Below are 23,604 nucleotides of genomic sequence, written 5' to 3' on the forward strand. Positions count from 1 at the left end.
ATAAATTTTGCACTGAGCAATCTTCATCTGCCTTTCAAAATTTTGCGTAGTGATTTTTTTTTTCTTTTTTTTGAATGGTAAGGACAGCAGCCCTTTTGTATAGTGAATTTTGAATCTAAAAATGCTTCAAAAAGAGATCAGAGATTCCTGGCTTCTTTCTATTTGATCTTTATTCACAAGAATAATAACAAGGGAAGGTATCTTCGGGAACTTGTCCCTCTATGGAATATTAATAAGCATAAGAGAAATTTGATTGTTTTAAATTTAATTCATTAATGAGGAATAAAAAGAAAAATAAAGACTAGACTTTTTATAACTTTAAATTTAAATTTTACCCAAGAAAAACCAGAGTATCCATTTATAGCCATAGAAGAAAAGAAAACATCAGATCAAAAGAAAAGAAGAGGAAGAAGAATAAAAGTGAAAATTAAATCCTTTTCTCTCTATCCCAAGTACCCAAGAAAATCAAAACACCTTGTGTTAATCATCATCATCATCCAAAAGGAAAAAAAACAGAGATACCATTAACCCAGATAAAATAAAGGAAAACCCAAGAATTATACTAGTATTAATATCCACACCCATGTGCCAAACTCAAAGGGTCCATATCTTCTGACTCAACCCATCAGAACATCAAAAACATGGGAAGAACACAAAAGAGACCAAGCATTACTCCTATTCCTCTACTGTCAACTAGGCATGAAAAAGATCATAATAACAAAAAAAAAAAAAACTGTACAAGATAAAAAAAAAGAGGAAAAAGAACACCTTCTTCTACTCCTACTTATCTCCTACAAGGTATCAAATTCTATGAGTCACCGACCGAGATAGGCCGGCTGGCCAGTCCAAGTGGCGAACGCGAGAGCTGTCTTGTTATCTCTCGAAAAACCGGTCTGATTTTCGCCTGAGGCGGAGATGGATCCTTTATCTTCTCATCTTCTTGCTTGATCTTCCTCACTTGGCTATGAATTGGACGACCCAGATCCATTCTTTCTTCTCCTCTGTTCTTCTTTTCCATTAGAGATGACAAAATCACCTTGTGTTCTGTTTTGGTAGGAATCCTCACACAAATAAAATCACCTTCTTGTGTTTCCTTTGGAAGGAGTGTTTATATATATATATTTATAGTGGAGAGATGGTTGGGGAAGTTCACGATTTCTACGTGAGTCAGTCCTAGGATGGGAACTTGGGAAGGTAGTCAGAAATGTCTGTTATTTTCTTTCTTTTCCTCAATCAGTTTTAGACGACTCTTTGGAACTGTTGGGGAACTTTGATATGAAAGTTAGACAATGCCCCTGGTTTGTCTTATAAATACCGTCATACCCTTTTGCCTTTCTAGATATTGAGAGTTCGGAAAATACCCTTCGTTTTGCCAAATATAGCATCTGCTCCCTTTATTGTATAAAAAATGTTTTGAAATAGCACTTTTTTGGGGGCGACATGGATGTGATCGGGTCCATTGATCTTACTGGCTGCCGGTAGGACCGCCCTCTTGATCCGATTAGTCTAGTTCCTTGATCTATTAAGCCTTGTTTAGGGTTCCCTCAAGTAAAGCTGTACGGGCAATTTTTGTAGGCTTTTATTTTACGGAACTTAGACCCCCTACAAGATCAACAGTCTTGATTACACATGCATGTCCCAATGCGGGACCCATAAATTTATCTCAACGGAATTTTGTTCATTGAAATTAGACTATATTAGCTTTAATTGTGAATTTGTCGGCGACCAATATTATTGGAAGGAAAAATTGCCAATGGGGGACATCAAAATACGAGAATTGCCAACGGGGGACACACTTTTGAAAAATTGTTCGAAAGGGACGAAATGGGGTTATCAAACTCTCAAAAGGGGGTTTTCAACCCTCTTTAACAATTTTTCAAAAGTGTGTCCCCCATCGGCAATTCTCGTATTTCGACGTCCCCCATTGACAATTTTTCCTAATTGGAAATAACATGCGTTCTGTGATCTTTGCAACAACAATATTGGAAAACTTATTATATTAAACAACGCATTCGGTAATATTAGCAACGGCAGCATTGGAAGGAAAGACAATATTGGAAACAAAAATATTCATGCATTCGGCAATACTGGGAAGATTTATTTCATGCACAATATTAAAAGGCCATCTCATGCAACATTGGAAAGCTAGCCAGTGTGCAATGTGTATCTTAGAAATTGATTCATTATTGGAAATAATGTGTTTGACAATATTGGCGACGTGTTTGGTAATATTGGCAACGGCAACATTGGAAAGCTCGGCAATATTGGAAACAATAATAGACAATATTGGAAAATCACATGACAATATTAGAACGCCATCTCGTCCGATATTGAAGACCCATTTCGTGTGCAATATGTATATTGGGAATTGATTTGTTTTTCATTCTCTCCCTCTCTCTCTCTCTCTCTATTAATCCCTTAATCTACACACGATTTCCAATTCTCTTCTGCATTAGTCATTACAATCATTTTCCATAAACAATTGGGTATTTGGAACAGTAGATATTTACGATGGAGCCCGTTATATGGACCGTCTAGAACGCCTTGATTGGATGATTATAGGCCTCTGATCTATCATAGCATTCGGCTAAGAAAATCTCAACCATCGATCTTCATAATCCTTTATCTTAAGCACGAGATCAAGTGAGTCAGATGTGCTACAAGTTTAATGGTATTGATTGCACTTACATTCTCCCGTGTGGGACCCAAAAATACCTCTTGAAATTGATCTGAATTTAAAAATAAAATAAAATAAAATTCCCTCGACCCGACATTTCTCTGCTTTTATTTTTCCTCTTCTAGGTGCTTCGTTTTGGTCGATGCTTTGACTCGTGGGTAAATGGGTAATAATCTCAAAATAGGGGGTTAGTAACTTAGTATTGAGGATATATTCTTTAAGGAACGCGGGAGCCATCGTAATTCCAGTCAACTCTCCGCCCTTCTTCTATGAGAGACCAGTGATTCGTTCCTTAATTGACAAGTCAAGGTATTCCAGAAGAGGGGACCATTTACAAATGTACCTTATTAGCCTCGTGCTTCGTTAAACAGAGTGGCAGACGGCAGTTACGATATTTTATAAACTCGTCAAGGGTATAAAGGAGAAACTGATATGGGGAATAGGTTCACGGTTTTGTTTGTTGGTCGGCTGCCGGCACTCGGCAGTCGTTTGCGTGAAGCATTGGAAAAACCATGCCACGTGGCATAGTATGCCACTTTTGGACGCCACCTTAATACTCCCCAAAACTCTTCCACATTAGATTCCATAATTCATCCTTAAAGACTATTTATATTAGCATTAAAACCTCTATCTGGGCCCACCTATATCCTGATCGAACAATTCTAACCGTTCGATCTTGCAGACTATTACTCCATTGTTCTGATCAAATTGTGTTAGCTTGTAGAATCTTTAACAATGTGGAAGACCTCCAAATTGGCAAGATCTTGCTGGTGGGCCCACATGATGACGGATGGGTCGGGTCCAACTAAGTATCTGGGCTGTTCAAGCAGGTGCTGGGTCCCACTGATCACCACCGTTCAACTATGAATGGGAGCTTTGTGAATGGATCGTACACTACAATTCTGGTGTATACGACTTTAAATTGGGGGATGATTAATTCTACTCGATATTGTTATTCAGATTTGAAGAGTGGTTAGACCCACTCAATGGCATGGTGGGTAAAGAAGAGAAAATGTGTTAGGCGAGGTTCAACCACAAGTTACCTACCTGAATAGCGTTTTTGGTTCGGTCTTCCTCGAAGCGAGGTAAGAGAATTATGCTAACATGCGCAGTAGGCTGATTTTACGCACCCTGACTAGGTATAACTCCTTGACTGACCCTCAAACTATGACTAGCCCACCAGTGGCTCCTGTCTAAAACAAAAACTACTTTCAAATTGCAAGGTAACAAAACGTGATATGGCAGAAAAAAAGGGCACACTCCCCATGTGTCTTTCTCTCCCCTGTGGGTTAGAGAGAGAAAGTGGAGAGAGAAAGACACAAAGGGAGTCGATTTAAGATATTTGGGAGTCGATTTATCACTCCCCCTAAATGAAAACACAAACAACGTGTTTTATATGTTTAAAATTTTGTCATTTACAAAGTATATATAGATGGGGTAAAAATGTGTTTAATAAACGTTGTTTTAAAGAAAAACGGAGTTTTTTTGCAGTAAGTTTTAAGGAACAAACCTACAAAATGTTTTTTACCCCCAAAGAAATGCCGTTTAAAATGAACTTTAGCTAAGAACCACCACATCGATAGGTGTTTTGAAAAATTATGAAAACCCCCCTTGAAGTAAGCTTTCTTTTTACCAAGAAAACCCTCACGATTTGGGTAATTACTAAAATTGTCAGTCATTTGCCTAACATGACTTAAAGTTTTGGTCTATCTAGTTTATCCTTTATTGTTTCTATGGCATGAATGGTATAAAGTATTTTTATGTTTAGATAGAATGGGTTCAAATAATATTATCATGTAATTGTTTACAGAGAATGCTAAACTGAAGGACCCTTGCAAAAACCCATCTGCAGGGGCGCTCCATTAGGTCCACAGCACCTCAACTGCATTTATCTTCCCTTCAATTTTGCATTTTCAGCACCCTTATAAATGCAATTGGGTTACGTGGATCCAATTAGGCATCCTCGGGGAGGAGTTTTCTCAAAGGCGCCCTTCAGTTTAGCACTCTTCTTGTTTAAAGTAGTTGTTGGGTTGACATGAGTGCCACTATTTTTTTTGACAACATGTGGCATTGTGTCGTGATCTATGTTTATTTGGAGGAAATGATATATTCGCCCCTTTTTTTTTACTTGGGACAGCCCTCCTTTAGTGTAAAAGAGTAGTCATAACTCATAAGTACACTAGAGTGGCCAGTCCCAGGTAAAAAGAAAGGAGCCCGTGGGGGAGGGGAAGAGATATATCACTTCTCTTATTTGGAAGTATCATTGGTTTGAGGTCCTTCCTTGGTTGGATGATCTTAACAAAGTATTGATCAATGGCTTATAATCTTCCAAATGTTGGGTAGAAGTACAAGTGGCGCTCAGTCGTTCAATCACCCGAACCAGTTATTTGTTGGGCTGTGTTATGGCATCGTGCATCAAAATTCACTCTTAAGTTCAATAATCAATTTTGGACTCAACATCTAAAGCCCTGTTTGGATTTTGAGAATCGATTTTGAGTCCAAAACTGATTAGTTGACCTAAAAATTTAAAGTTGCATCTAATTGGGTTTTGCTAACGAGTGCCCTAATGGCACTTGTTAAGCATCATTTAATTGCCCTTGGGAACTTGAATTTACACATACTTTTAGACGTTTACACATGTTTTGAGACTTTTTCCTAAAAGTATGTGTAAATTCAAGATTCCAAGGGCAATTAAATGATTCTTAACAAGTGCCCTTAAGGCACTCGTTAGCAAAACCCTCCATGAACATATGTGAAAGCTAGAAAACAAGGAACCTCCTTTTACAAAATCATTAATTTTGCTTTAGGAAGCTTAACAAATCATGAATTTTCCTTTGACAAAAACTCTTTGAACCATAAGTTAGAGAATTTATATGATTAATGTAAACCTTTCTTTGATAATTTGGAAGAATAAGATAACAAAATAATTGAAAAGTAACAGGAGGAAAGAATAAAAAACGAGAAAGAAGCTGCAATCTCGGAAACCGTGGAAGATCAATTACTTTATTCGCATGTTCACTATGTATACATCACCTGTATTGGATAATCACAACGAACTAGAGATAAAATCAAACTAATAAAAAAAATCAATTACTTTCTTCGCATCTTCACCACTTATCATCTAGAATCCTAATAAATAAAAAACTCTTATCTAACAGTTCTAATAGTTATCTAACTATAAGCCAAAATCAAGTAGGACTCTCATGAGTCGGTGGTGAACACACGTTCACAATTCTCCCCCTCAACACCGACTCGCCAAACTACTCAAACCCCTCATGAATCAACCCCGTCGACTCGACCCTTCCGACGCCGTGCATGAATCAGTGATGACTCTAGCACTCCCCTTCAACGTTAACTCTTCACAAGCCACGCTAAGTTTCTTCCGAAACTTCACAAACTTCTTGTAGTTCAACCCTTCGAAAGTATCATGAAACTTCGCTATCTCACCATACCACGCTCTCGGATCCTCCTTCTACAACTTCCATACGTATTGCGGATTCTTGGTACTCTCAAACCCATTGGGTTGTTCAATGAAAATTTCACGATCCAATTCATCATGTAAGAATGCATTATTCACGTCCATCTGCCATAACTTCCACCCTTTATAAGCAGCAAGGGCAATGAGCACACGTACCATAGTGATTTTGGCTACTGGACTCAACGTCTCATCATAATCAAGCCCGTACTTCTGAGAGAATCCTCAAGCAACAAGTCTCGCCTTGAACCTTTCTACCGAACCATCCACTTTGGTCTTTACCTTGTACACCTACTTACAGGAAATAGGTGACACTCTACTAGGTAGTGGAACTAGATCCCACGTTTCATTCTTCTTCAAGGCAGTGATCTCCTCGCCCATAGCGATTTGCCACTCCTTGATGTCTTTTGCCTCTTCAAAAGAAGTCGGCCCCTCCACCTTACTATTTTCTGAGACATTACAATCGACCGTAAGTGTCTCCTCCACCTCACGATCTTCTGAGACATTACACTCTTCCGTAAGTGTCTCTTCCACCTCATGATTTTCTGAGACATTACACTCTTCTGTAATTGTCTCTTGATCACCAACCAAATTTGTTTCACAATCATGACTTTTCACAACAGGAGATTCCGCAACATTCAGTGCAAAAGAAACCTCCCCCTTAAAGTCATATTCCGTAGCAGTCTCTTCCACTGCCACATCACATGCAAAAGAAGCTTGCATGTCCCATTCACCATCATCATCATCCTCCTTGTCTTTGGATTCGATGACAACATTCTCATTATCGGTCTCAATCTTAGCCCGACAATTTCTTCTAATATGACCAGGCTTGCCACATCCATAATAATAAAAATCACGTTTTTCTTATGATTTTTCATTGTTATTAGCCCAATCATCTCTCTTATAGCCATCCTTTGGCTTCTTATTTTTCTTCCACTTCCGCTTGCTATTCACCGCAAGCGCTTCCTCACTTTCTTTCACGGATAATCCGGCCATCTGTCTTGCCAACATCTCTTGATTAATCAAGAGATTCTCCAACTCCAGGAGAGACAGATGCGTTGGGCAAGCACGAATAGCAGTAATAAAACAGCTAAATTTAGGCCTCAAACCGCGGATAATCATTCTCCACATCCGACTTTCACCAATCTTAGACTCTTCGTCTAATTGAGATATCTCATTACACAAGTTTTTAGCTTTCATAAAATAATCAGAAACGGATAAATTACCTTGTATTAATGAGCCAATCTCATTCTCCAAGAACTACAACCGTGTATCGTTCGCCCGTGAAAAGAGAGATGAGAGTGCCTCCCACGATTCTTTTAGAGTTTTCACATCTCTAATTTGCTCGATCAACTCCTTCTGTATTGACGCCTTTAATACGTACAACGCTTTTCCAGCACGGATCTTCCACTTCCGTAACGTATCCGCTTCCTCTTCTGGTACCTCAGTGTCGTTGCCATTCACTATCTCCCATAGATCCTGGCCTTGAAGATACGACTCCAAGCACGACTTCCAATAGATATAATTGGTATTGTTGAGCTTTTGGATCCCCGCTAACATACCAACACTTTCCACCATCTCTTCTTCCAACCTCAATATCACTCCGAAGCAACCAAAGAACAAACCAGTATTCCCACTTCGATATCCCCCTCGTAGCAAATCCAAGAACAAACCGGTATTCCGATCGAACACCTGCTCTGATACCACTTGTAAACCTTTCTTTGATAATTTGGAAGAATAAGATAACAAAATAATTGAAAAGTAACAAGAGGAAAGAATAAAAAAGAAGATCAATTACTTTATTCGCATGTTCACTATATATACATCACCTGTAAGTCAAAACCAAGTAGGACTCTCATGAATCCCTGGTGAACACACAGTTCACAATTAATGCATACAAACACGTAAAGGTAGTATGCCGAAAGTACCACCCTTGATATTTGATCCAACATCAGTTTCTTGAAAAGTGAGCTGATGTTGGATGAGGATTAACCCGTACGGGTGTGGCTCTTTGGCTTAAAGTCTCGGGTATGCTCCCCAGAGACGAGAGTTCGAATACCCTTGGGCTTACCCGTTGCGTGTGATTTACAGGTGATTGCGCGCATCCGGAGGGAATTAGTCCCACTCTACAAAGTGGGGTGGGGACACCCTACGTCAAAAAAATAAAAATAAAAAAATATCATGGAGGGGATGATGAGTGCATGTTTGTACGCCCTTTCATCATATAATTCCTCAAATGAAGATTCTCATAGATAGTGTGAGGGCAATGAACTAGACCTAACTAAGATCGGCTCGACCTTGTGCAGCGTAAATTTTTTAGCTCTTGCCCTCTTGTTCCAACCAATACTTGCTTTGTTACTGAAAGCCAGAGATGAACATACTGACATGTGTAGGGTCCATGAATATCTTTTTTTTCGAATATTATAGGGGGGAAATTATTTGGCTATAACAACACTGGAGTATTTCACTTGATTCTTCCCAGGCCTCAATCTTGTGATCGACTTGCTAGTCTATACCTTTTGGTTTAATTCATCCTTTTTTAGACTCTCAATGATCGCTCGCATTGGCATTAGAAGATGAACATTTGAGTGAATGTTTCAAAAAAGGGTCTTGTGCGGGACTGCTAATCAACCCTTAGGGGTGCAACTTGGGTCGGGCTCAACCCAAACCCGATGGGTTCAACCCGAACTCGATGGGTTCAACCCGATTTTGGCTCGGGCAGGTTGGGTTAGGGCTGGGAAAAGCCAACCCGATTAGGGTTGAGGCCTTGGTAACCCGACCCGAACCCAACCTAGAAGCGGGTTGACCATCCTCAACCCGAGGCTCAGGTTGGGTGGGTCAGGCTAGGGTTGAGGGAATGCTATCTCGGGTTGGGCTAGGGTTGGCCTTAATCTGATCCAACCCGACCCAAATTGCATCCTTATCTACCCTTAGTATGAAAAATCTCATTTGCAAGATTGAGGTGGGGAAGAATCAATGGCTTAGAGATATCATAAGGCGAATTTTCTGAAAAAATTATGGAAAGGAAAAATATTTCTAAAATTTTCTACTTATTTTTTGCACAAAAAAAAAAAAAAAAGTAACTTGAACGGTCCCTTTTCAATTTTTACTTACAGGGAACTTCGATTTAAGATAATATCCCTCTAAATTAAATAATCAAATCATTTTCCTGGAAAGAAAAAAAATCCCATCAGAAATATTTTTATTAAAACCCAAACAGGGAAGAATTCACCCTTTAGTAATGAAGTAGGGGCCTTGTGATGGCTAACGAGATTCATGCTACTGATTGCTAAAGACATCATGGTGGTGCCATGCAGTATAATATTATTTTCATTATTAGTTCAGAAGTATTTTTCTTAGGGCTGCAACTCGGGTCGGGCGGGTCGGGTTTTGGAGAACCCAACCCTACCCGAGAAATATCTCGGGTCGGGTCGGGTCGGGTTTTTTTTCAGAAAACCCACGATTCCCAAACCCGGCCCTACCCATGATAAATCTCGGGTCGGTTCGGGTCGGGTCGGGTTTTTTCACGTTGACGCAAATTTTTAAGGAAAATTATTGTTTGGCAAGGCAACTAAACTCATAGAAGCAGAAATTACACTCACATTACACTTGAATCAAACAATGATGTAATTATACTCACATCACACTTGAATCAAACAATGCTGTAATCAAACAATGTTGTAATTACAATCAAATAATGCTGAATCAAACACTTGAATCAACTCAACTCATAGAGGCAGAAATTACACTCACATACAGTAACAGTAGGTGCGTGGGTTTTCACTTTTAACTTTGGGATAATTACATTTACACCCCCTCTAGTTTCTGACACATCCACTTCCACCCCTATAGTTTAAAACGTGACAAATACACCCCTCTAGTTTCAATTTGTTTAAGGTTTGCCCCCTCAGCTGAAGGTTCGTCCATAGATTGAGGGGTTAGGATGATCCGACGGAGCTTATTTTTTGGGCACACCATATCTATGTCAGGACCCATCAAATGAACGCTTTGGATCATCCAAATAATGTGGGCCCCTACCCGAATCCAAACACTACCAAAAAATCATCCAAATAATGTGGGCCCACATTGTTTGGATGATCCAAAGCGTTCATTTGATGGGTCCTGACATAGATAGGGTGTGCCCAAAAAATCAGCTCCATCGGATCATCCTAACCCTTCAATCTATGGATGAACCTTCAGCTGAAGGGGCCTACCTTAAACAAGTTGAAACTACAAGGGTGTATTTGTCACGTTTTAAACTATAGGGGTGGAAGTGGATGTGTCAGAAACTAGAGGGGGTGTAAATGTAATTATCCCTTTAACTTTTAACTATCAATAGAAAAAATGTACATACTATAACTTATGTAACTCGGGTCGGGTCGGGTCGGGCCCCTTCAAACCCGGCTCGACCCAAGATTCATGCGGGTTTTTGAATGCTAAACCCGGCTCGACCCGAAACCCATGAAACCTGAACCCGACCCAGGCTATTTTCGGGTCGGGTCGATGCGGGTCGGGTAAAACCCGGCTCGAGTTGCAGCCCTAATTTTTCTCATAGAGAATGAATTTTTCGGCGTTTGCTAAAAAATGCTCTCAAAGAGTATGATTTGTTTTGAAATCTTAAAAATAGACGGTTAAGAAGAAAAGAAAGACTGGGTACATTCAAGTCGTTTGGATGAATGGCTAGAAATGCTCGATCGAAGTGATCTCTTATGTGTTCACTTTAGTGTATATCGAGCTTAATGTGATTCACATTCATAGGTAGGACTAATGGGCCTATAAAATGACTAAAATGCAACTGAATAAAAATGATTAATATATAGGGGGCTGATTTTCCCACTACCATATTTGGATAATGACACCAATCGGTTTGTTTTACACTCTTCTTAATAGATGTTGATAGCATGTTGAGTGTTGGAACAGAACTGAAAAGCTAATTAAATAAGTAAAAACCAAAATTAATAGTGCCATTATCAAAATAAGGTTGTGCATATATACAAGCCCTTTATATAAGTAAGATTAGATAGAAGATTAGAGCCTTTAAATGTAAGGGTGTTTCGGACAATTCAGTAAAAGAACGCGACAATCTCTTAATTTCTGTTCTTTTCTCACATGAAGCAAGTGGGTGGTGCTGACAATCTTATCACCTATGTTTTTAAAGTGGGTCCCACCAAGGGTACCATGGTGGTGTTTTGTCATTGGTTTATTGATAAAGAATGGAGAGAAACGATGAGGATTTAAGGATATGTAGATAAGTTTGTGTTGAAGTTAAGAATGGAATAATGGATACAGAGAGTTGAAGCCCTCAAAGAAATGGTGAAAATCAGGTATGATCTTCTCATGTTTTACAATTTAAGATGGGGCTTAGGATATGGAAGAGATGGTAATTTGTTAAGAATCTCATTGATAGAGAAGATTTGTTTAGTGTTTCCCCAAATGTTTGAGGATGACTACTGATAGAGAGTTAGAGAATGGGAAAATGAAAGAGAGATTAAGAATAATAGAGGCCTTCCTTAATCTAAAGGTGATCTTTCTTTTGAAGTGGACAAAGCATGTGATTATTTATATGCTAGTCTATTGCAGTTATTTTGTTTAGCTATTATGACTTACCCTCTCAATTAAGACAGTGTCATGCAAATTGCTCTATATTTCGTAAAGATTGTAACTTTGAATAGAGCAATTTGATTAGATTGTGGATGGAGGATGGTTTTACATCTTCATGCAAAAAAGGATAGGGAAAATGGTCCATGATCTTATTTTAAAAAAATAGATGATAAAAAGAAGAGTGTTGTTGAAGGATGCATGACCTCATGCATGATGTATAGAAATTGACAATGCTTTTATTACCAAGTGTATTGAAGAATGCCGTGAGTTGATATGATGAGCAGATGGAGGTACCTAATCTGCAACAAATAATGAACTTAAAAACTCAAAATATAGGTGATTTTCTAAATCAAAGGAGCGGAAAATGAGGGCTCTAACTATTGACTTCAAGATGACAACTTGATTAGACTAGTTTGCTTTGCGAATGTTGTTAAAACTTGTATTATCAGGATGTGGAGATGTAGCCTTAAAATTTTCCGGCCAAAGGTAGTGTAGATTGACGGAAAATGACGACTTGGACTGCTGCAAGATGAGAAGTTGAATGGAGTAGTTGCTTTGAGAATGATGCAAAAACTGGTATTATTAAGATGTTCAGATGTTGCCCTAACAATTTGGGAATTTGTATGATTGAGATGTGCAGTTGTAGACCTAAAAATTTGGTTCCAAAGGTAGTGTAATCTCCCAAGTAATTGAAAATTATTTTAGTCACTGCGTTTGTAAAAGTTAAGCCTAATAACTGTTTGTGTCTTAGCTTGATGGATTTACATATTTGTTTTCTTAACCACAGTATTTTAACAATGGAATTTTTTTATTTTACTACACCCCCGCCACCACCACCCCAGTTCGAGCAAGCAAATGGCTAGCAGGGCCGAGGAACAACAATGAACGAGATGACGTAGGATTCTACAGAACGGGGAGATCCTGTTGGTATCGTATCATTGAACCGTAGTATTTTCTGAGTGATTGGCTGATGAACCGTGAAAGGCTAACCGAATCAACAAGGGTCTCGCTTGCAGCACTATTTCTAGCTTTCATTAAGGCTTCTAGCTAGGGCCTCCTAGACAGTGCTAATGGAACCTTGATTCTAAAAGAAATTGTCATTGAAATGTTCGATTTGTCATGAGCACGGTCACCTGTCTCGGGCACGTGATTGCTGGTTCGGTTCGCCAAGGAGAGGGTGTTGCCCACATAATTGCAAAGCCCTCCTAACCTAGCAAGCGAACTTCATTCAAGACTAATGCGTGATAAGCCTGGCTGCGTTTAACCCCCCCCCCCCCCCCCCCCCCCCACACACACACACACAAAACCATATTCTATCCCTACTTGTTTAGAGGCATTTCCATTGAGATAAAGGGTAATTAAGGCCACTAGAGAGGCCACTAGAGAGGCCCATATGCGACAAAGAACCTTGTTGAACCGTTAAAAGGGATGGGGTCCTCAATGATGTACCGAGCAATTAGCACAATCATTTAGCAACCATCAAGGGGGACTTGGAGTGCATCAAATCAACGGCAAGGAGTGGAGGATTGAGGCCCAAGATGTGATCGGAACCTTCAATCAAGTAAATTTTAGCTTCAGGGATTTGCATGTTTATTGTGAGGAGGGCAATTTCTATTGAGTCAGGACAAATAATAGTGATCAAGTAGTATGACTGTGTAATGTGTTCATAACTATTGTTGGCCATCACAAATATCCATTCCCCACTGTAATTGGATGATTTTAGGCCATTGATTATGCATGATGGAAAAAATTGTCCTTTAAAATGTCTTCTGATTTTTGTACTCCTGAATCCTTCGAATGAGATGTTTGTTTGGCATAGGAACTGAACTCACTTGCTTGTCCAAGGTCAACAATCCCAATCAACAAGAAAGTGTTCCACGTGTGCATTGTTGGGGATAATTTGTATCTGTTGGAGAATAAAGTGTATCTTAAAGTGTGTCTGTTGGAGAATAAATAATAGTAACCGGTTTGCTTCAAGGCGCGAAATCGCTTTCCTTAAGACAGATTTCACCCCCACTAGAAGTGTGCAAAGGGGATCTGCGAACTGTCTCCAAGATACAATGAAGCCAGTATGAATGTCCTACTATATTTGACGACGCTATGCACAAGCGGAGTCAAATCCGAAATGCCCTTAGAGAATAACAAGCCTTAGAGAATCAGCCTAATTACTGTTACAGTAATTAGATAAACAATAATGAAAACAGTATGTAAAACGAATTTGGTGGGAGTGAGAAAAGAGAGTATAATTGCACTGGAAGTCTTGAGAATTGCCCTAGAAATAAGTAAATTCGTTTCTTTTTTGAAATGGCTGGGTTCTGCACTTTTTATTGAACATCCGGTGACTTTTCAGTGTGAAAGCACCCATGAATAGTGTCTTTCCAGTTCGGTTTGAATTCTGGCCGTTAGATTGCGCCCATACGTGATTCAATGATCCAAATCAATCATGGAGTGACTGTTAGGATATTTAAAATCACATCCTCCCCTGTAACCCATTAGATGATTCATCTACGGTACAGATAGCACCCCCTAGATTCTTGACCGTTGGGGGAAGGGACACAACCCAATGGATCGCACCACTGACCGTTGAAGTGCTACGATGCGGCGTGCACCTAAAAAAGCGCCATTATGCGCCCTATAGCCCATTGCCCACACCGCACGTGCACGGACGGCGGTTCGACTCATGGCTAAGACCCCACATGCACACAAACAAGAGAAAGGAATGGGTGAACTAATGTATGCTCATCTCCAACTTTTCTTCGAAGCAATGTGGAACTATCTTTTCAATGCACTTACACACTCTTTCCAAAAGCAAAAGCAAAAAGCAACTTTCAAAGAATAGTTTTTTCTTTCCCAAAACAATTAAAAGAAAATATTTTTCAAAATTTGTTTTGACCACAAAACACTTGATTTTGAAAAATCTTTAAGTCGTGACAGTTTCCGTTCATCACAGAAGACGGGATCGTCTTCCTAGTCTATCTCTTTGTATGCAGTGGCGGAGGCAGGATTTATACATAAGGGGCCAGGCTTCAAATTTTAAAGTGGGCTGGGCCCAATTGAGTTGGGCCTATTAAGGAGTTTGGCCCAACTCAAGAGAGGCAGCTGCCTCCCTTATGCTACATGTAGCTCTACCCTGTATGTATGTCTCCCTAGTCGATCTCTATATATTATGTGAAGAATAGGGGTACAAAACTGGCCGGGTTTGGGTTGGGTCAGGTTGGGGCCAAGCCTAGCCCAATCCAATATATTTATAGATAACATTCCCTCAACCCTAACCTGACCCAACCCGAGCCTCAAGTGATGGTCAACCGTAACCCAACTTGCCACTAAATCTCTCAACCCTATCTGCACCCATCTAACCCATTTGTCCCAAGCCAGTCCAAGTTGATCCGGTTCGGGTTTGGGTTAGCCAGCCTTGGGAAAAAAAAATAATTGCCCTAAGAGTTTGAAAACCACAATAAAATTAGAAGATGGAGATCGCGTCTAGTTGCCCAAGGCCTCAAACCTAATCCAATCCAAAATTAAATCGGATATTCTTTTCCCATTCTAACGCAACTTATCCCGAAGGAAATGCCAACCCTACCTGAGCCTTCAGCTTGTAACCCGACCCAAGTTGCATCCTTAGTGAGGAATGATACTCTGAGAAACTCTTAGTATCATTTGGTGGGCTCGATGTTGAGCTCAAATATAGACTAAAAACTACTTTTGACCAAAAAAAAAAAAAAAAGAGAGCTCGCAAAGCGTATGATTTGATTGAGAATTTATTTGGTGGAAGGCCGTGAAGCTCAAATATACAATGGGCCCACATTTTTTGGGTGTTCCAAACCATTCATTTGTTGGACCCTAATGTAGATAGGGTGTGCCTAGAAAATCCTCCCCATCGGATGATGCTAACCCTATGACCTGTGTTGATTTCTATACTGTGCCTTCAATTTTAACCCTCTATGAATTGTAGGGTTAGTTAATGGAGGGTTAGGATCATCCCACGGAGACCATTTTTTGGGCACATCCTATCTACTTAAGAGCCCAACAAATGAATGTTTTGAGATCGCCCAAACAATGTGGGGCCCACTATATTTTTTTGGAAAAATTACATATACACCCCCTGTGGTTTGGCCATTTTCCGCTTTAAATCCTGTGGTTTGGAAGTTACCAACGACATCCCCTCAACTTTCTGACATTTTTAAGTAGACCCCCTCCGTTGATGGTCCATTAGTTTAACCTGACGAAATGACTATAAGTAACCATGGTTAATATTTTGAGGACAGAAATACCTTTGTCACTGGTTTTAAAGCCATTTGCAGAGGGATTAGGGTTATGGCATTTTCCACTGCCGTCGTCGCCACCTTCGGCCAACGTCACCGTCGCCATCTCCGGCCACCGCCGTCAACTCCACCGTAGACAATGAAACCCCACCCCATGGTTACATCAAACCCACATTTCAAGAAAAAAACATTGACAAAAGACAAAAAAAGTCCTAGAATATTAGGGTTTTTTTTGCAAATGATGATAATGACGTGAATGAAGACAAATAAAACTCCTAAATCGAGGATTTGTGTTGATAAATAAATTAGGGTTTGAATCATTTTCCCCTCAATGTCACGTTAAAAAAAACCCACGAAAAGTTGAGGGGCTATCGTTGGTAACTTCCAAACCACGTTAAAGCGGAAAATGGCCAAGCCACATGGGTGTATATGTAATTTACCCAATTTTTGTTTTCTTGTAGGCAAGCTGGATCGAACCTTGAGGCACGGGCCCGCTGTATTTTTGGGCTGCGTGCATGCACGGCTGTCCATATAATTTCACTGATCTGCGAGCTTAAAAATAAAGTGTTAAGAAACCAAGAAGGACAGTGTACATAAATACATTCAAAGTTGTTTAGATGAACGGCAAGAAATGCTCGACAAAAAAGTGATCTCTTCATTTTCATGTGTATCGATTATCGAGCTTAGTGCGTTTCACATGCATAGCCACTTTTGCCTTTGTTTTTTCCGATGACTTTGATGGGCAGGACAAATTGGCTTAACAAATGACAAAAAGACCCTTGAATGAAAATGATGTGATATATAGGGGGGTGATTTCTCCACTACTATATATTTGGATAATCACACTGCTCACTTTGTTTTACTCTTATGGATAGATGTTGAGTATTGAAACAGCACCAAAAAGCTAATTGAAAAAGTGTAAAGCAAAAGTTAGTTGTGCCATTATCAAAATAAGGTTGTTCAGATATCAGTCCTTTATATGCAAGGAAAGAATAGATGGAAGATTAAAGTCTTTAATTAAGAGCATTTTGGACAATTCACTAAATTCCAGCGAGAATCTCTTTCACATGGCAGCAAGTGGGTGGTGACGAGGGAGCATCTTATCATCTAATGTTTTCAAAGTGGGTCCCACCATGTTGTTGATCGTGGTGCTTTCTCATTGGTTTATTGCTAGAAAATAGACAGAACCGACAAGGATTTAGGAGCAAGAAGATAAGGTTGTGGTGGAAGTTGGGAATGGATGAAGAGAGTTGAAGAAGTTGGGAATGGATGGAGAGAGTTGAAGCCTTCAAAGAGATGATGTAAATCAGGTATGAAAATTAACTTATTTCTCCAAACACTACATGGGGTACAGAGTCTTCTCATATTTTACCATTTGAGATGGGTCTTAGGTTGGGTTTGCTAAGATTGTAGATAGTTAGATGGCTCGTTGGTAGGGAAGAGATCTTTAGTATTTCCCCAAATGTTTATGAGGATGACTACTGATAAAAGGTTAGAGAATGGTAAACTGAAAGAGAGATTAAGAATCATAGAGGCGTTCCTTAATCGAAAGATGAAGCGGACAAAGCATGTGATTTATTTATATGCTAGTATGTTGCAGTCATTTTATTTAGCTATTATGACTTACCCTCTCAATTTATACAATGTTACGCAAAGTGCTCAAGCTGTGGATGGATAATGCTTTCACATCTTCGTATAAAAGATGAGAGAGAGAATATTGTTGATGGAAGATGCATGACCTGATGCACGATGCATAGAAATTTTTGTTTTTTTATGGCTACGACTTGTAGAAATTGATACTGGGTTGATTTATCGGTATCAATTTAATGAAGACTATCACGAGATGATATGATGAGCAGATGAAGATCCATGATCTAATTTTTCAAAAGATATTAGAAAAAAGGGTGTTGTTGAAAGATGCATGACCTGATGCACGATGCATATAAATTTTTGTTTTTTTATGGCTACGACGTGTAGAAATTGATACTGGGTTGATTTATCGGTATCAATTTAATGAAGACTATCACGAGATGATACGATGAGCAGATGAAGATACCTTATATGCAGCAAATAATGGACTTTAAATGTCAAAATATAGATGATTTTCTAGATATGAGCGGCGGAAAATGACTTCTTGAGCTATTTACTTCAAGATGAGAACTTGAATAAACTAAATTGCTTTGTGAATGATGTAAAAACTTGTATTATTAAGATGTGGAGATGTAGCTCTAATTTTTCAAACCAGGTAATGTAATTGAAGGAAAATGATGACTTGGACCATCTGCATCAAGCTGAATAGACTAGTTTGCTTTGTGAATGATGTAATGTGCAGATGTAGCCCTAAAACTTTTGGGCCAAGGGTAATATCCCAAGTAATCGAACGAAAGTATCTTGAATATTTTAGTGATCATGTTTGTCAAGGCTAATTCTAATAACTGTTTGTGATTTAGCTTGATGGATTTATTATTTGTTTTGTTAAGCTCAACATCTTTATTTTTAGAAAAATCTTTTGGGACAAGCATGTTACCCATTAAGAAGAGCAAGCTTAGGCTATAATTCCATGTTTAACAATGGAAAATTTTTACTCTCTCCCTCTGTGTTATCCTGCAGCTACTAAAAGGATATATCCAGCAGTTACGTTAAAATTGGGGAAATGATATTCCACCCCCCCCTTTAAGCTTGCTAAGGTTCCTGCTTTCTCATCCCAATCATCGGTATACGGAAATCAATCAATCTATTTCTTTAGGGGAGGGAGTAAGTTCTGCAACCGGAATGGAGAATCCGCTTTGTTGCTGAAAATTAAGGAAAAATTGCCAATGAGGGACATCAAAATCCGAGAATTGCCAACGATGACACACTTTTGAAAAATTGTTAAAGAGGGTTGATAACCCACTTTTGAGAGTTTGATAACCCCATTTAGAGGGCTGATGACCCCATTTCGTGCCTCTCTTGACAGTTTTTCAAAAGTGTGTCTTCCCGTTGGCAATTCTCGTATTTTGATGTACCCATTGGCAAATTTTCCGAAAATTAATACTGAACAACCTGTTGACGTATTGAGCCAGTTACTTTCTTTTCAAATCTAGTGAAACATTCCACGTGTTGTTAGCGTGGTATAGCGTTGACGAGCTTATTTTTATCCGTGTCCATTACCCGACAAAAAAGCCTCTTTCTTGCTTTTCGATTATGTTCAACTCAACTCAACTCAACAAAGCCTTTGTCCCAAACTAGTTGGGGTCGGCTAAATGAATCCTTTAGAAAAAATTCATGAAGAAGGTAAAAGGAATCTACCGGGCTATAATCCTGGTTCTAGTTGGGTTCTTCGATGTGGATCATTTTCTTTCTTTCATTCATTCTTTCAGATTGTATAATATATTATTTTTTGGGAGATGATATTTTCACTGCCTTTGTAGTACGCATTCGCTTCCGTCATTAACGCTTTTCGACGTCAAATCACGTTAAAAGGGGAGCGAATGCGTTTGAAATGAAAATCTTGAAATATATGAGTGACTGTCTTTCCATGAAGTGTTATATTTTAGTTTGCAACTTTGGATTCTTATTTAATAATTGTTTAATTAGATTAAAAGAGTAGAAATTGTTATTATAGCAAGGCAGGGAATTTTCTCCGTAGTGTGCGGGGCGGGACATGGATTAGATTTTCCCTGTGGGTCGGGGACGGGGATTCCCCGACATCTCCAAATTGGGGACGGGTAATTTTCCTTGAGGCTAGGACGGGGTCGGGGAATGCAACAACCCGCCCCGTTACCACTCCTAGGTGACACCGTTTGGTTGGTAGTCTCATCTTTCTTAACCAACCCAAGAAACCTAGGTTTTCCATAACCAACTCAGTTCAGTGAGAAATGGAATTGGGAGACCTCTTGATGCTAGAAAGCGTCAGCCAAAAAAAAAGGGGGGGGGGGGGGGGGGGGGGGGGGGGGAGGGTAGACCTGGCAAACGGGTGGGTCGGGTCGGGCCGGCCTGTGCCCCAAAAATCATTTCAATAGGTTGATCCTAACCCTCTGATCTATAGAGGGTTAGGATCAAGTGATCAACCCTCTAACATTCAAATCGGAGGGTTGGGATCAACCTATGGCGCTAGCCACAACCTATTTATATTCTATGATGCCAGCCATAACCTATTCAGGCATCAAACCCTTAAAAAATAGATTAGCATGACAAAATCACCATCCTTTACATTAGAAAAAAAAGCCATCTAATAGATTAGCATAACAAAATCACCACCCTTAAAAAGGCCAAGTGACTTGCGGGTGCCCGCGGGTTGACCCGACCCGACCCGTGTTTTTGCGGGTTGGGTCACCCGCGGGTTAGTTTTGATGGGTCACTAAAACTCAGACTCGTGCCCGCAAATTTGCGGGTGGGTCGGGTCGACCCGCGGGCACGGGTCGCTTTTGCCAGGTCTATGTGAGGGGAAGCTTGTCACCATAGTTAGCAAAAACAATGGGACAGCAAAAATTTGAGTTTAATACGGTACTAGTTCAAAAAAATAGAAATATAAGAAAATGGCTTTAGAATTTTGTCATTTACAAAATATGGTGGGGGTAAAATTGGAAAGTTGGCCAAAATACGTGTTTAAAACGTTTGCCTAAAAAAAAGGGAGTTTTATTCGTTTTAAACGGCACACCAATAAAACATTTTTTTTTCTTTAAAAAAATGTTTTTTTAAAATTTAGTTTTGCTAACTATGGTTGTCGCTAGCTCTTATTCGGCTATTTGGCTATTAAAGACTAAAATTTCTTAGTTTTATCATATGTGCATAAGAAGTCTGTACTCGCTAACACGATCTATTTCTGAATAGAGAATGATTTAGGCAAAAAATCACATTCAATTAATGCTAAAATCAATTTTTGGGTCCCACATTTGTACAGATATTTGCAATCATGACCATTGATCTTTTTAAACAACCGCACAGACTCCCATGGGGCGGCAGTGTGGAATCTTGGGCAATAGACGAACGCCTGATCCAGCAATATCATGTGAATGAAGAAGGGCAATGCTGCTCGTAAAGCTATTTTTGTCGAGTGCACGCACGATCATGACATGACTCGAGGAAGAAGCCCTGGTTAACTCCGTGCCAGCTTGCGAGGCGACAAACATGATCTGCGTCCCAAATGAACCGGTCCAATCATGTATAAGTAGGTTGACAACGGACCTTATTTGGATCCGATCAACTAATATCGTGTCATGATCCATTTGAACACACACACACGCACACACGGAGATTCTACATCAGAAAGTAAATGGATATGAAAGGCCTTGCTTCCCAACAAGTGGTATTAGGGCCGTAGTGTGGTAACCCTGGTGTACCCTTGAGGATGGAGAAAATCCGTCGGAGATGTTAAAGTATAAAAGATAAATAACACCTTTTTCCAAAAGCTTAACCTTCTGGAGAAGTTGGTAAGTTAACATGGTATCAGAGCCAAAGGTCTCGAGTTCAAACCTCCCAGATAGCAAAAATCCACATGCGATGGTCGGCCCAAAGTGGGACCACATGTGCCACGTGTTTGCCAAGTGGGCCACACATGCGGGGGAGTGTTAAAGTATAAAAGATAAATAACACCTTTCTCCAGAAGAAGTTAACATGAATATGTGGGATCTCATAGTCAGATTGTGTTGAATTCACACCATTGGATCATCATGGGGCTAGATTAGGCAAGTGGGTTGAATGGAGTAACCTAACTAGAATAGGTAGCTAGCATAAATTAGCAATTAGGCTAATCTTAGTAGGTAGGTTTTCTAGAATTATCTCTTGTCGTGTTATGTTTATCTCTTTCTATGTTTAACCCTTTTGAGTGTTCTATATAATCACTCATTAGGGCTAATTGTATTGTATCAAAGTTTAGTGAAATATTCTCTAAATTTATCATGGTATCAGAGCTGGTCAATCGAACCTCGGACTGACCACAACACCAGAGATCTCGTTCTCTGTCGGACGGCCGATCTAACCAAGGATGTCCGCCCGGCAAGTAATCCTAGTTTTTTTTTCTATGAGCATAGCAATTTTATTTATTCTCAACCATTGACCATTGTTGCCTCGCTTGCTGTTTCCTACCAGATCTGCCCAGTCCTCATTGATCCCACTACTACAAATCCAAACCTAAAACTTGTCAACGAGCATCTCCCTCGCGCTATTTTTTTTTTCTAGACCTTGAATCCACTGTCATCAATGAAGCAGGAGGGATTTTCCATGTGATTTTCTATTGAACTACTCAGTCACTGTAATTCGTTTCATCTCATGTGATTTTCCATGTCATCATGTGCATCCAATTGATGTTCTTTGCTATCCAATCCAATGTGAGTTTTATTCATTGCGATGTTATCTGCCTTATATTCATTGTCATCTTGTGCATCCATTTGAGTATAAAAGAAGAGAAGGGGGGGGGGGGGGGGGGGTGTAAATATAGGGGTGCAACTCGGGTCGGGTAGGGTCGGGTTGAGGCCAACCCGACCCAACCCGATTTATAATTTTCTCAACCCGACTCAACTCGATTTCATCATTTGTTTGATTTCTCCATTTTATTCTTGTATTTCCATCTCATCCTAGTCATTAGATGTTCCCCAACAAGAGGGTTAATTAGGACAACTTTCACCAAGTTTTTTATTTCTTTCTAGATTTGAGTTATATAATGACAAAACAAACATAGAAGTAAAATTTTATACATATTGGAATTGGAAATTGGGTTTCAAGTCAGGTCGGGTTGCCCGACACCCCAACCCGACCAGACCCTATTTCCAATTCGGGTTGATTTTTCCCAACCCAACCCAAATTCGGGTTCAACCCGACCCAAGTTGCACCCTAGATAAAATAGTTGTTGAGGCACCCTCTCTTCATCTTTTCTAAGTACTCATGTCCAAGAGTTGATAAGTGCATTCCTATCTTTTCATTGTTTTGAAATTCCAAGATGATGGCACCGTTTCCATTTTAAGAGTTCTCATGTTTTAGAATCTCCTTTGCACTCTTTCATATTGTCCCCAAATTTGATATTCTCACCCTCTGAATAAAAATTTACAAGTCCTAATATTGTCACGCCCTTTTCAATATAGCCGCTAATTGCCGCCCATCTCTTGTTTTTTTTTTCTCATCTTTGTTACCCATTCCGGCATTGGTCCATTATGGCCGATTTCTTGCCCATTCCGGCATTGGTCCGTAGACCCTTTTGTTGCTCATTCCGACATTGGTCCATAGTGACCCATTACTACTCGCCCATTGAGGCTTGATTCTTGTTTAGCCCATTGAGGCTATGATTTGTTCTCATCCATCTCTTCACGGCAAATCAACAAGCGGCGTCTTCTTCGGCAATATACATTTGGCAACAACATCAAGGCATATTCATCATCAAACTTCGGCAGTGCGGTTCCAATCAAAAGATTTTATTTTCTTATGGGGAGAAAATTTTATTTTCTTATTGGGGAATTTCATTGTAATCAAATGTATGTTGATTTCCAATCCACATACGTTTGAGGGGGCATGTTAGAATGTGTGGGATCTCATAGTCAGATTGTGTTGAATTCACACCATTGGATAATCATGAGGCTAGATTAGGCAAGTGGGTATAATGGAGTAACCTAACTAGA

The 23,604-nt window shown here is 39.7% G+C and overlaps 1 protein-coding gene across 1 annotated transcript; it reads right to left on the bottom strand.

Moving 5' to 3' along the window:
* Positions 1 to 539: 539 nt before the first annotated feature.
* On the bottom strand, positions 540 to 1,215 carry LOC143877721 (uncharacterized). Its single transcript, XM_077379923.1, has one exon. It carries the CDS (start codon positions 1,016 to 1,018, stop codon positions 809 to 811), a length of 210 nt encoding a protein of 69 aa, XP_077236038.1. The 5' UTR covers positions 1,019 to 1,215; the 3' UTR covers positions 540 to 808.
* Between the last annotated feature and the right edge of the window lie 22,389 nt (positions 1,216 to 23,604).

This window comes from Tasmannia lanceolata, unplaced genomic scaffold (assembly GCF_043159265.1).
Source record: "Tasmannia lanceolata isolate RefF3 unplaced genomic scaffold, GAP_Taslan_0.1 ptg000005l, whole genome shotgun sequence".
NCBI classification, from domain to species: Eukaryota; Viridiplantae; Streptophyta; class Magnoliopsida; order Canellales; family Winteraceae; genus Tasmannia; species Tasmannia lanceolata.